At 39.6% G+C, this 12,632-nt stretch overlaps 1 protein-coding gene across 1 annotated transcript in view; it reads right to left on the bottom strand.

Moving 5' to 3' along the window:
- Nucleotides 1-1,374, bottom strand: part of Nkain3 (sodium/potassium transporting ATPase interacting 3) — a 713,236-nt gene extending 711,862 nt beyond the window's left edge. Inside the window, exon 1 of the mRNA XM_012517190.1 lies at nt 1,199-1,374. Coding sequence (XP_012372644.1) covers nt 1,199-1,252 — 54 coding nt within the window. The 5' untranslated portion in view covers nt 1,253-1,374. The remainder of the gene's footprint in view (nt 1-1,198) is intronic.
- Nucleotides 1,375-12,632: the final 11,258 nt, after the last annotated feature.

Below are 12,632 nucleotides of genomic sequence, written 5' to 3'. Positions count from 1 at the left end.
TCCAAACTTAAAAGTAAATTATGAATGCTTTATGTAAACATGAGTACATCCAAAGTGAAGATTTATGGAAGACACATACTGAGGCAAAGGAAGAGGGAAAAATATTTAAGACCCTTTAGGACACAAGGACTAACTAGTAAACAGCATGATTTGGTCCCTCAGTTAGTGAGTCTTGCAAGAGTTGTTGACATTACTCAGTGAAGTTCATTAAAGGTGTTTTCGCTTTGTTTGTCAAAACAAGTTAAACCTTTGTAGTTTGTGAGAAAATAGATGTAAAGCTGTTATGAAAACCTAGCAGAGCACCTACAGATTGTGTTATGTGCAGTGAAAGGAGATGTCTGTTAATCTGTCACACACAGAAGTCTGGCACAGAAGGTCTGTAGCCTTGACCTCAAGTGACCATGAAATAGACCACAAGGTCAGTGCAGATTCCAAAGGCATTAACAATACTTGCTCTAAACCAAAAGGTCTTTTCCTCCCCTCTGGCTTCTAATTTCCTAGGTCACTCTGCAAGGCGCGAAGCCAAAAAAGCCAGTTCCCTCTGTTCTCTGGCTAATGACAGCTGTCGATCTGTCGCTGCCTGAACAGCAACACTTCAAGAAAATCTGAAGCAGAACTGTAAGGCAGGGATGAAAATGACTGTTTCCAAAGAACGCACCCCTCCTTCCAGCAGCCCGGGGCTCCTCAAGCACCACCCTTCAACCTGCTGAAGGAACCACCGTATTCTTAACAGAGAGTTGAGCTGCAGCTCTCATTTCAGAACTTGTGTGTCCCACACACCTTCCACCTTCCAATTAAGCGACCTTACAGGAAATCATCCTTCCAGAAAGAGCTCACAAAGCCCCTGGAAAACTTCAGTAGCAACACCAGGGGGCCAGAGCCAGGTGTCCGAACGAGGGGCAGGGAAATCACTGATTCACAGAGCACATTGGAGGCGGCCTCTGGACTACTTGGCGACGCCTCCCCCAGAGGGGCAGTGAACCCCACAACATGGGACTGAGTTTGCGCCCTCCTGAGATGAAGAGCCCCGGTAAGTGTTCAGGCTGGATGTCAGAGCGAGCCAAGCCGGGCAGTGGGAAGGTGGGGACCCGCAGGAGCGCCCGGGTCCCCGCCTCTAGCCGCCAGCTGCGGAGACGCAGATAGGGGCAGTCCCCGGCGGGTACAGGACTGACCCCGCGGAGGCGGACAGAGCACTCACCAGCTGCAGCGCGCAGAGGCAGATAAGCGAGCAGCGTCCGGTGCAGCAACCCATGGTGCCGGCGACTCCCAGCGGCGAGAGATCCGCGTCCTCGGGCGCCGCCGCCTCGACTCCGGAGCAGCCCCGCCTGGCGCTCCCCGGTCCGGCCCAGGCTCTCCGGCCCCGCGGCCGCTGCTCGCCGCCCGGAGCTCCGAGCTCGCGCCCGCCTTTGTTAGTTTCCCGGGGCAGGGGAGGTCTGCGCGGCGCGCTCCCCCGGGCTGCCGGCGGGTCCCGGCTCCCGCTGCGCAAGTCGGCCGCTGGGGAGGAGAGCCGGCGGGCGGGGCGGAGGAGGCTCCGCGCAGATGGAGAGCCAAGACTGCCTGCTCCGGGAGGAGGTGCTGGAGGTGGGCGTCTGGAAAGTGGAGTGGGCTGTCTGGGTCGGGTGCGTGTGCGTGTGTGCGCGCGCGTGTGCGTGTGTATATGTGTGTGTGTGTTTGTGTGTGCGCGCGCGTGTGTGTGTGTTCGGTGGGAGGGGATGAATGAAAAGGAGTGCCGCTGGGAGGATTACCCTGACTTGTTAAAGTCTTTAGGAGAGAGGGGAGCCGAGAGGAAGAATTAAGAGCTAACTGAACGAGTGTGAATTAGGGCGCCCTGAGGGGACAGTGGAACTGGAGAGTAGCAGTCTAAACCTACTCACCCGCGACCGGCGCGTAGGCTAGGAGGGTGGTGGGAGGCGTTTGCAAAACAGAAAACCCGGGTTAGCCGGGGTGCCCCGGGGCTGGAAGAACTGGGACCGGTGGGTGTCCGGGAAGGAAGAGCCCGGGAGCGAGAAGAAGGCGGAAGAGCGCCCTCGACCGCTAATACGAGGTTCGGGACCTGCGGGCAGCTCCACCAGGTGATGGGTGCGCGCCTCTGCTGCGGGCTGCGGGCCGAGGTCGCCTTTGTCCACCGCAGTCGTTTGCCAGGAGGGCGCCCCTGCTGGAGTCTGCAAGGGAAAGTTGGACAGAGTTGGTTGGCAAGAGGAGCTGGAGAGTGGGTTAGGGGAAAGAGGGGGAACGCTGGGAGATCTAGTTTCGGGTTCGCAACACCGAGACCTTTTGAAATCCTCCATGTGAGAGAAGAGAAGGCGTGAAAGAGGGTGCGTGGGTCTTTAAAGGAACTGAAAATGTTTTCAGAATAAAGATAAATGTGTATCCTCCCAGATAGAAATAAATTGAGAAGGGCTTGCGAGCATGATCTGATCTCATTTAGCTGAGATCTCTTACAAGGTCTCCGTGAATCCCAAGGAAACTCGCTCTCTCCCACCTACAGGCAGGGTTCTGCAGAGAACTACATTTTATCGGGTCTCGCTGTCACAATTCCTGAGCGCCTTTCCTGTATCCAGTGCCACTGCGCAAAGAGCTGGAGAACACGCCGGAAGTTCAGGGACCAGTCCACTGCCATTGGCCTCAAAAAGGCTTTCCTCCGAATTTGGCAGGGAGACACTTTGTCTAATCCACGGCTGACCTCCTGGGTTTTCTGAGGTGCATTGATAAGAAAAGCCACAGATCTGTTGTTCTTTTAAACATTTGTGCGTACATGGAAACTCTTCAAACCATTTGTTCAGGTATTATGGAGAGCTCTGTTATTATTTGTCTTGCTGTTGACTCTTTTTGAAAGGTCTCTTTAAAACATGTATAATAAGTTTTCATGTGACAGTATTAGTTCGCAGGAAAATCTTAAGACATCTTTAAAACGGTTGGAGGGACAAATGAATGACCTCAGGATTTGAGCTTGTGAAAGTCAAGAAAATTCATTAAGATCAACTTCTGCCCCTTATCATGGAGAATAGCTAGATAAAATCAGAGTTGTTTTTTTTTTTTTCCTTCCAGCCTTTAAGACATTGATGATCAAGAATTATGTGCACGTGCTGCCTTTTTTACCCATCCTACCGTCCTTCTTGATGGATGAAAATGACAGGGAATGTGGACCTCAGCCAATACATAATTTATCATGTGTTAAAGGTCACTGCAGAAAGTGGGCTGTTGACCCCTATAAAAGCTACGGGAAGCAGCTGAAGAGAAGACATCAGCAAGTCCTGTGTCTATAAACGTTCAAAAATTTTTCTGTAGCCTCTTCATCACCAGCGTCTATGACGAATGCTGGTAATAAAAGTGACAAGACTTTCTTCTCTCCAGATTGTTTGTGCTCACTCTGACCATACGTGATTCTCAATTTATTATTTATTTACGAAATACCGTGCAGCAACTAACGTGCAGTGGCTCCTCACCAGACCACCTGTCTAAATGCTATATGTATCCTTTATGTAATCTCACAACAGCTGCAGGAGGTGGGGGCTGTGTACATCCCCTTCAAGACAATAAGTGGATTCAAGAACAAGGAGTTCTACCCCTACCAAACTGAGGGCCAGAACACAAACGCAGGTAAATAACTGTAGAGCCCCGAGACTTCACATTCACCATGCTAACCCTGAAGCATTAGGTACTAGTAGCACCTGTCAACATAAGTGCACTGTTCCCTCAGAAGTACCATCCTATTTCATGCTGATCTAACCTCCAGCACCACCAGTATCCCTCCCTCTCCCATTGTCTCTTCTACCAAGAGATCCAGATTGGAATGTCTTTATGTGATTTAAGACAATTGAAAATACGTTGATCTTAAATACACTTAAAGAAACAAATACAACACAATGTAAGCAACAAGTCTAGAAATTATGTGAGATTTCCTTTTCTCTGTAGTGTTTTGTTCTTGTTTTCTAAATTATATTTAGTCCTGAACAAAAGGTTTTCCTCCCCTTCTTCTTTCCTTCTTTCTTCTTTATTCCTCCAATTCTTCACAGTTTATACTGGCTTCTTCGTTTGCAAATGTTTATAGTATCATTTCTTGTCCTTTCCACACGGTGCTTGCAGTGGGAAAGGAGAGAAGATTAAGTCAAGCCCTACTGAACATAGCTTTGTACTAAATTTTGTATTCCAGTTGTATGCCTTTGACGAGTATGGCAAGTTTGAAAGAAGAATAATCTATCTCTTGCAGAAAAGAAAGTAGAAAATAGCAGAACAGTGTGGAAGAACTATGGCCTGGATTATGTGCATTTATTTTTAGTATAATGCTTTATGCTATGGCTTGAATGTATCCTCCAAAAAAAATGTTGCAATTTAAATGCCATTGCCAATGGTAACTGATGGACCTTTAAAAAGACAGACTATTTACTTTCATTTAATACTATGGTCTGAACATACTGTGCTGCCATGCATAAATGAATGCTGTCATCTCATGAATGGGTCAGTTATTACATGGGTATGGCCAGTCATTACATACATTAGCTAATAGTGACAGCAACAATTTCCACCCCTTTATGCCTCCCCATTCTCTCATCCTGACATACATAGTACAAAGGCAAATGCGACCTCTAGAACTTGGTCTTTACATTATTCAAGTAAAACTCTCTTATTTGCAGTATTCTGTATATTCTGTTACATCATTAGAAAATGGAACAAAACAAGTATACACAGCTTCACACAAGTAACAGGTAGTATTAAATATACACATATAAATACCCATAAATGCCTGAGAGTCATTTGAGTCTATGTGATTGGGTTTTTGTCTGTTGTTTGCTTTTTATTTATATCTTCTTTTTCCTATTTGTGTCCTGGCAAAGTTCTTTTTGAGAAATTCTAGTTCTGCCTTGCTTTAAGTTGAGAATGGAGAGTGAGACAAATTAAAAGATAAGTTAGGAGAAGACAGCACACGTAGAAGGTCAGATCTGGAAATGCAGATTTATAAAGTGGTAGGTTCGTAGCTTTTTTGGATTCATAAAATTTTCAAATACAGGTTATCACAATGCTTGGGACCAAAAGTCTTTGGGGTTTTGGGGGTAATGTTTTCACATATGCAATAAGATATCAATAGATAGAACCCAAATGTAAATACAAACTCAGTGTTCAATATCCACCTTACATATGGACTCAAGGTAGTTTATACAGTCTTATTAGTGTACCTGTGTCAAAGTCACTTGTGGAATTTCCCCCTGTATCCTCAAATTGGTATTTAAAAAATTTCAGATTTTGGATCATTTTGAATTTTCAAATTTTTAATTTTCAGTTCAAAGGTACTTAATCTGTGTTGGGATTTGGGATCATCAGGTTCAAGCTACTTCTTAAATTAAGATTAATTATAAAGTTCTTTTTCAATTATTTTACTAATTTTTATTTGTTTGTGACTTCCAGTTCTGTATTTTTATTTAAATAGAATAAATAATGGAATTTTTAGGCTTTCTATCTTCTTGGTGAAAATTTTCTAAATGAGCTTCCAGTATGTGGTTTTCTCTGATGCCTGCTTTATACCAAGCTCTTCCTTGGACTTTAGAGCAAATAAAAAATAATCCCCTATACTTCCTCTGCCAACTGGCTTTATTTCTTTGTTATGTGACAAATTGCAAAAAGAATATGACAGCTCAGAGGATAAAAGGTAAAGTTTACACTGAAACAAAATGTAGACACACATGTATGTTACATTTAATGACTGCCTATTCAAGGCTATATGGCAGCCACTTAAAACTGATTCTGTGCTGCGCAAAAAAAAAAAAAAAAAAAAAAAAATGTATGTCCTGAAAAGCTAGGGGGGATGGCATAGTGAGGAGAGTTACATTCTGTGTATCTTCCTTTTCCCTAAAAAAAGAGATACTTCTTGCTATTACAAGCACTTTGAACTTTACATCTCAGCATTTACTGCCCCCCCATGCCAAGCTCTACTCTTTGTAATGAAGATGAGAAAGAAATGAAGGGAAGATATGCATGGGTGGGGTGGTTTAAAAATCACTGGGAAGCCTAATGTGTGAGAGAATTTCCAAGGCAGAAAGTATCAGGAAAATTCCTTTGGCACACTCAGTTCAAGAAATGTTATTTGTAACTAGTTGTGAAATTTGAAAGAGATAATCAGACATCATCTTTTAAATTTTTGTTTGGGTTTAAAAACAAGCTTCAATTCATATTACCTTTATTAAACTAAGTGTCCTAATAATACTGATTTAGTTATTATAAGCAATATTTCAATGATATTCATCTAGCATTTTTCTAATGTCATACTAAGCACTCCCAAAAGTCATGAGTAAGTAGAAGCATTCCTTGTCAATTCCTTGGTGAATTTTGCCATCCAATGAAGGCTTTTAACCAGAAATTCTATTTCACACCTACTGTGAACTGTGGGAGCCATGGATGGAAGTTTTCACATCAAGGACACAGATGTTCTTAGGACCATTAATATTAGCTCACTGCCTTCTGCTTTGCTATACTGCAGGAGATTAGCTCATTCTAGCCCTTCACTTTGCATTTATTAGATCCCAAACACACCTTTATTGAGTCTATGATTTCATCAGGAAGGGTTACAACTCACCTCAGGAAAGCATTGCTTTTTAATGTCTTTTATCTTGGATTTTATAGAGTGCATGCTCTGTTGTGTGTATTCTGAGCAGGAGTGAGGAAGTGATGAACTTTGAAAATAACTGGAAATGGAACTCAGTCTTTGTTATAAAATATACAAAAGATAAATTTATTTTTAAAAAATCACAGACATGCATTTTTTGGTAGCAGGGATGGCGTTTTCAGTAGAAGTACTCATAGAGGTTGACACTAATATTCTCTTAGTATTTTTTTCATCCTTTTTCTCTTAAAATTTCTGGACACAGAGATTCAGCTTCCTCCTACCAACACCAGTATTTTACACGCAGTGCAGGCTGCTGATGTTGAACATCTCCCAAGTAACTTGCAAGACTTCAGTCTTAGGACCTGACGTGTAAGTCCCTCACCTCCCTGGACTTTGAAAAAGATGACTCTGAAGTGCTTGTAATATCATTTCCAGAGCTCCCCAGCTTTGACTGCCAAGTGTGGTCAGTTTTTTTTTTTTTTTTCATAGTTCACATTTCATTTGCCTTCCCCTTGGTGGTGTTGCTGTCTCATTCCTCTACAGTGGTCTCTAATTTGGTCATCTTAATAAACTGCCTGAATTTATATTTTTATCTCAAGGTATTCTTTTGTAAAAGTTCATTCTAACATGTAGTTTCTTTCTCCTTTTTTTCCATAGGACAGCAGAATATTGGACACATAATCAGTAGGATTCAACTGAATCATTTTTTAAATTATTTTTTATTTTTAAAGAGAGTAAAAACTAGAATTAAAACAGAAAAAATTAAACTTATACAGAATTTCACTTAACAAAGTGATATAAATTCCACAGTATTTATTGTAATACATAGTGTTGTCTTCCAACTAGTTATTCATATTACCAGATATATGCATGTAAAGTTGGAAGAAGAAAGAAAAAAAAAGAAACAAAGGTAGCAGAAATTAAGAAAAGAAAAAGAACAAATTATTGAAAAATGGAGATTAAACAAATTAAAGCATTAACTTCTTTCTATAGACCAGCAAAAATGTACAGTACAGTTGTCCAAACCATCCTGCTCACATACATAGATAAATTACTTTCCCCCACTCCCTCTCCTGTCCTTCTCAACTCAGTAACTCTTTCCTTTTGAATAAGTTTATTCTCTTTCCCCAGTATCTATTGTACCCTTCAGATTTCATTTTTCTCTTTGAGTTTCTCACACTAAGGAGACAATATGATGTTTGCACATGCCAGTCTGATTTATTTCACTTAAGAGTATGGTCTCTAGGGACTGGTGAGATGGCTCAGTGGTCTAAAGCACCTACTTAGAATGGGCTAAGCAAAGCACAGGGACCACGGTTCAAACCCCCAGCACCACATGCCAGCCAGCCCCGCCCCCTGGTGGGCTGAGCTGCCCACACACACACACACACAGACACACTTAAATAAATAAATAAAATTTTTTAAAAAAGAGTATGGTCTCTAGTTGCATTCATTTAATGACAAAATATTCAATTTATTCTGTTTCATAGCTGAATAATACTCCATGGGGTAAAAATACCACATCTTCTTTATCCATTCTTCAGTTGATGGGCATCTGGTTTGTTTCCACGATTTAATTATAAAAAATTGTGCTGCTATAAATTTGGGGGCACATATATCGCTATGTAATGAGGTTTTTAATACTTCGGGAAAAATACCCAGGAGGGAAATAGCAGGCTTTAATGGGACCTTCAAATCCTAGCTTTTAAAGGAATTTATCACTGATTTCAAAAGTGGTTGTACCAGTCTTCACTCCCACCAAGATTGCAGAGTTCCTCTTTGTCCTCAGCCCCTCTAGAATTTGGTATTGGCTAACTTTTTGATGTTAGCCATTCTTTCTGGGGTTACATGGAATCTCAGTGTTGTTTTAATTTGCATTTCTTGTATGACCAACTATGAACATTTTTACATATATTTATTGCCTTTTGTACTTCTTCCTCTAAGAAGCATATATTCATCTCAGATGTCCCATTTTGGATTGAGTCTTTGAGTTTGAGAACCTGATTTTTTTTTTTTTTAATTTGTTGTATGGTCCAGAAGAAATCCTTCATTGGAGGGATAGTTGGCTATAATTTTTTCCCAGTTTGTGTGTTTTCTTTTCATTCTCTTGGAGATTTCCTATGAAGAGAACAAACTTTTCAAAAAGATTGGATTTCAGTTGTTGATTCATTTGAAGTGTTTCCTTTGCAATTTGGTTTTTGTTCCTCAACTCTCTACCTATCCATATGTCTTTAAGACTTCTACCTAAATTTTCCTCCAGAAGATTTAATGTTTCTGTTTTAATATTTAAATCCTTGATCCATTTTGACTGTAGTTTTGTGCACAGTGATAGACATGGCTCTAGTTTTAGCCTTAATCATGTAGAAAGCCAATTTTTCCAGCAACATTTATTTAGAAAAGGCTATCTTTCTTCTAGTGAGCCTGTTTGGACCTTTTATCAAAGATAAGGTGGATAACTGTGTTTGCAGTTGTGTTGCAGTTATGTTTGCATCTTGTAAACTGTTCCATTGATCCTCAGGTCTCTCTCCACGCTAGTACCATGCTGATTTTATCACAGTAGCTTTACAGCACAATTTCCTGTCAAGGATTATGGCACCTCCTGGCTTTCCTTTGTTTCTTAGGATTGCTTTTGCTATTTTGGGCCTATTCTAGTTGTAAATAAATTTGAGGAAAGTTTCCTCTAGCTCTATGAGATATACTTGCGGCATTTTAATTGGAATTGCATTGAATCTAGATAACAATTTTGGGAATAAGTTCATTTCATAATGTTGGTTCTTCCTATCCAGGAGCATGGAATATTCTTCCACTGTCTCAAATCCTCTTCAATCTCTTTTCTCAGAGTACTGCAGCTTTCACTGTATAAATATTTTGCATCCTTTGTGAGATTGATTCCTAAGTATTTCTTTTCTTTTCTTTCTTTTCTTCTTCCTCTTCCTTTTCCTCTTCTTCTCCTTCTCCTACTTCTTCTTCTTATGTTATTGTGAAAGGAGTGCTTTCCCTAATTTCTCTCTCAGTGTCTTCATTGACTGTGTACAAAAATGCTACTGATTTTTGGGTGTTGACTTTTCATCCTGCTCTGTTGCTGAATTTGCTGATTAAATCTACAAGACTTTTGTTGACATTTTTGGGGTCCTCTATGTAGACTATCATGTCATCTGTAAATAATAATTTCATTTCTTCTTTTACAATCTTTATTCCTTTTATTTCTCTTTCTTGTCTAATTGCTCTAGCTAATGTTTCCAGAACCATATTGAATAAGAGTGGAGACAGTGGACATATTTGTCTTGTGACTGATTTTAAACTTAAGGTCTTAGGTTTTGCCCCTTTAGTATGGTGTTGGCTATTGGTTCCTCATAGATGGATTTTATCGGGATGAGGTATAGACCATTGATTCTAATTCTCTGTAGGGTTTTTTTTTTATCATGAATGAGTGTTGAACTTTGTCAAAAGCTTTTTCTGCATTTATTCAGATGATCATGTGGTTTTTATATATTTTAGAAGAGGGACTACAAAGTCTCACTACACAGATTGTACTTGTAGTGATCCTCCTGTTTTCAGCCTCGAAAACTCTGGAATTATAGGAGCATTCCACCATGCCCAGTCTCAGTCTCTGTCACAGCATGCCCAGGGGGCAAGGCAAACATGACATGCCAGAGATTGAACCCTGAACACTGTGCCTATCTCGGCAGGTGCTTTAGTCCAGTGTAGTGGTTTTCATCCTGAGTTATTTAGCTGGCCCTGATCATGTGATTTTTATTCTATGGTTCCATCTATTATGTTTATGTATTTGCAAATGTTGAACCAAACCTGCATTCCTGGAATGAATCCCACTTGATCATGATGTATAATCTTCTTGATAATTTGCTGTATTCTATATAATAGTATTTCATTGAGGAGTTTTCTACCTATATTCATTAAAGAGATTGGCCTGTGGTTGTCTTTTATCATTTTAAATCAGAGTAATACTTGACTCTAGGAATTTGTTTGGGTGAATGGTTGCCCTTTTATTTTCATTGAAGTGTGTGAGAAAAGTTGTCATAAAATCTTCTCCAAATTCTTGAAGAATTCAGCTGAGAATCCATTGGAACCTCGGCTTTTCTTCTTTGTTAGGTTTTTTATTACTTACTCTATTACCAAATAAGGTTTTAATTACCTATTTGGTTTCTAATTATTGGGCTATTCAGGTTTTATAAATCTTCTTGACTCAGCTCTGGAATTTTCTATATATCTAGGAAACTGTCCATTTCCTTTGTGTTTTCTATCCTGTGAGAGTAAAGATTTTCAAAGTAGGTATTGCTCATCTTCTGAATTTCTCTAGGATCTGTGGTGATTTCACCCTTTTCATTCTTTATTGCATGTATTTGGATTTTTTTTCTTTGATTAGGTTGGTTAGGGATTTATCAATTGCATTTATTCTTTCAAAGAATCAACTCTTATTCATTTATTTCTCAAATTGTTTTCTTCATCTCCAATGCATTAGTTTCTGCTCTAATCTTTATAATTTCCTGCCTTCTTTAGGCTTTGGACTTGACTTACTCTTCTTTCTCTAGGAGCTTGAGGTGCAGCATAGATAAGTTATTTGGGCTTGTAATGTTTTCCTAATATGCAAATTTATCACTATAAATTTTCCTCTTAAGACACCTTTCATTGCATTCCACAGGTTTTAGTACATTGTATCTAAATTTTATTTAATTATAAATATTTTTAATTTTTAATTTCATCTTTGACCCAATGGTTGTTTAGGAGGTTGTTATTTAATTTCCATGTGTTTCTGGTGGTGTTGTAGGTTCTTTTCTCAATAATTTCCCATTTTATTGCACTGTGGTAGTATAGTACACAGGGAATAATTTCAATTCTTTTGCATTTACTTAAGATTACTCTTTGTGCTAATATGTGGTCTGTTTCAGAGAATTTCCTGTGTGCAGCAGAGATGAATATGTATTGTGTTGTTGCCTGGTGAAACACTCTGTAAAGATCTACCAAGTCAATTTCTTCACAAGTTTGTTTTAGTTCTGTTATTTCTTTGTTGATTTTTTGCCAAGTTGATCTATCTCTTTGTGACAATGGCATGCTAAAGTCCCCTGTTACTATTATATTATTGCCCATTTGATTTTTCATGTCTTTTGAAATTTGCCTCATGAAGGTGGGTGCCCCTACTTTGGGGGTATATAGATAGATAGATAGATAGATAGATAGATAGATAGATAGAGATAGAGATAGAGATAGAGATAGAGATAGAGATAGAGATAGAGATAGAGATAGAGATAGAGATAGAGATAGAGATAGAGATATAATTGTTATCTCTTCCCCTTTTAATTTTCCCTTAAGAAGTATGTAGTTATTTATCTCTTTGGATGATTTTTGGTTTGAAGTTGATATCATCAGCAACCAGGATAGTTACCCCTACTTTTTTTCTGATTTCTTGTGGCATGCAGGATTGTTTTCCATTCTTTGACTTTTAGTCTGTGAATTTCCTTTTGAGTTAAATGCCCTTGTGCTTGCCAGACAAGCGCTTATTCTACTGAGCCATCTCCCTGGTCCCCATTTTTTTCCCTTAATCTGCTCTGCTAGTCTGTTTCCTTTGATTGGTGAATTGATGTAATTTATATTGATGGTTATAACTGATACATATAGGCATATCTTTGTTATGTTCTTTTCCTGTTATAGGTTCTGTACTTTTTCCTTTTTAACTACTTGCTCTGTTTGGTGGTTCCTTTCTGTTGTCCTTGAAGCTGTGATCACTCTTGTGTCTCTCTAGAATAGAAACCTCTTTGTAAGTTTGGTTTGGTGGTCATGAATTTCTTCAATTGTTCTTCATCATGGAAGGATCTTATTTTGCCATCAAATTTGATCAAGAGTTTGGCAGCATATATCAATGTAGGTTGGAAGTTATATTCTTTCAAGACCTGAAATACTTCACTCCTAGCTCTTCTCAATTTCATGGTTTGTGTTGAGAAATCTGCCATGATTTGATGGTCTTTCTATTGTAGGTGATCTGATTTTTTTCTCTAGAAGCTTTTAATATTCTATTTTT

Source organism: Octodon degus, unplaced genomic scaffold (genome assembly GCF_000260255.1).
Source record: "Octodon degus isolate 3935 unplaced genomic scaffold, OctDeg1.0 scaffold00152, whole genome shotgun sequence".
Lineage (NCBI taxonomy): Eukaryota > Metazoa > Chordata > Mammalia > Rodentia > Octodontidae > Octodon > Octodon degus.
Note: the sequence above shows the minus strand (reverse complement) of the source record. Positions and strands in the feature narration are given on the sequence as shown.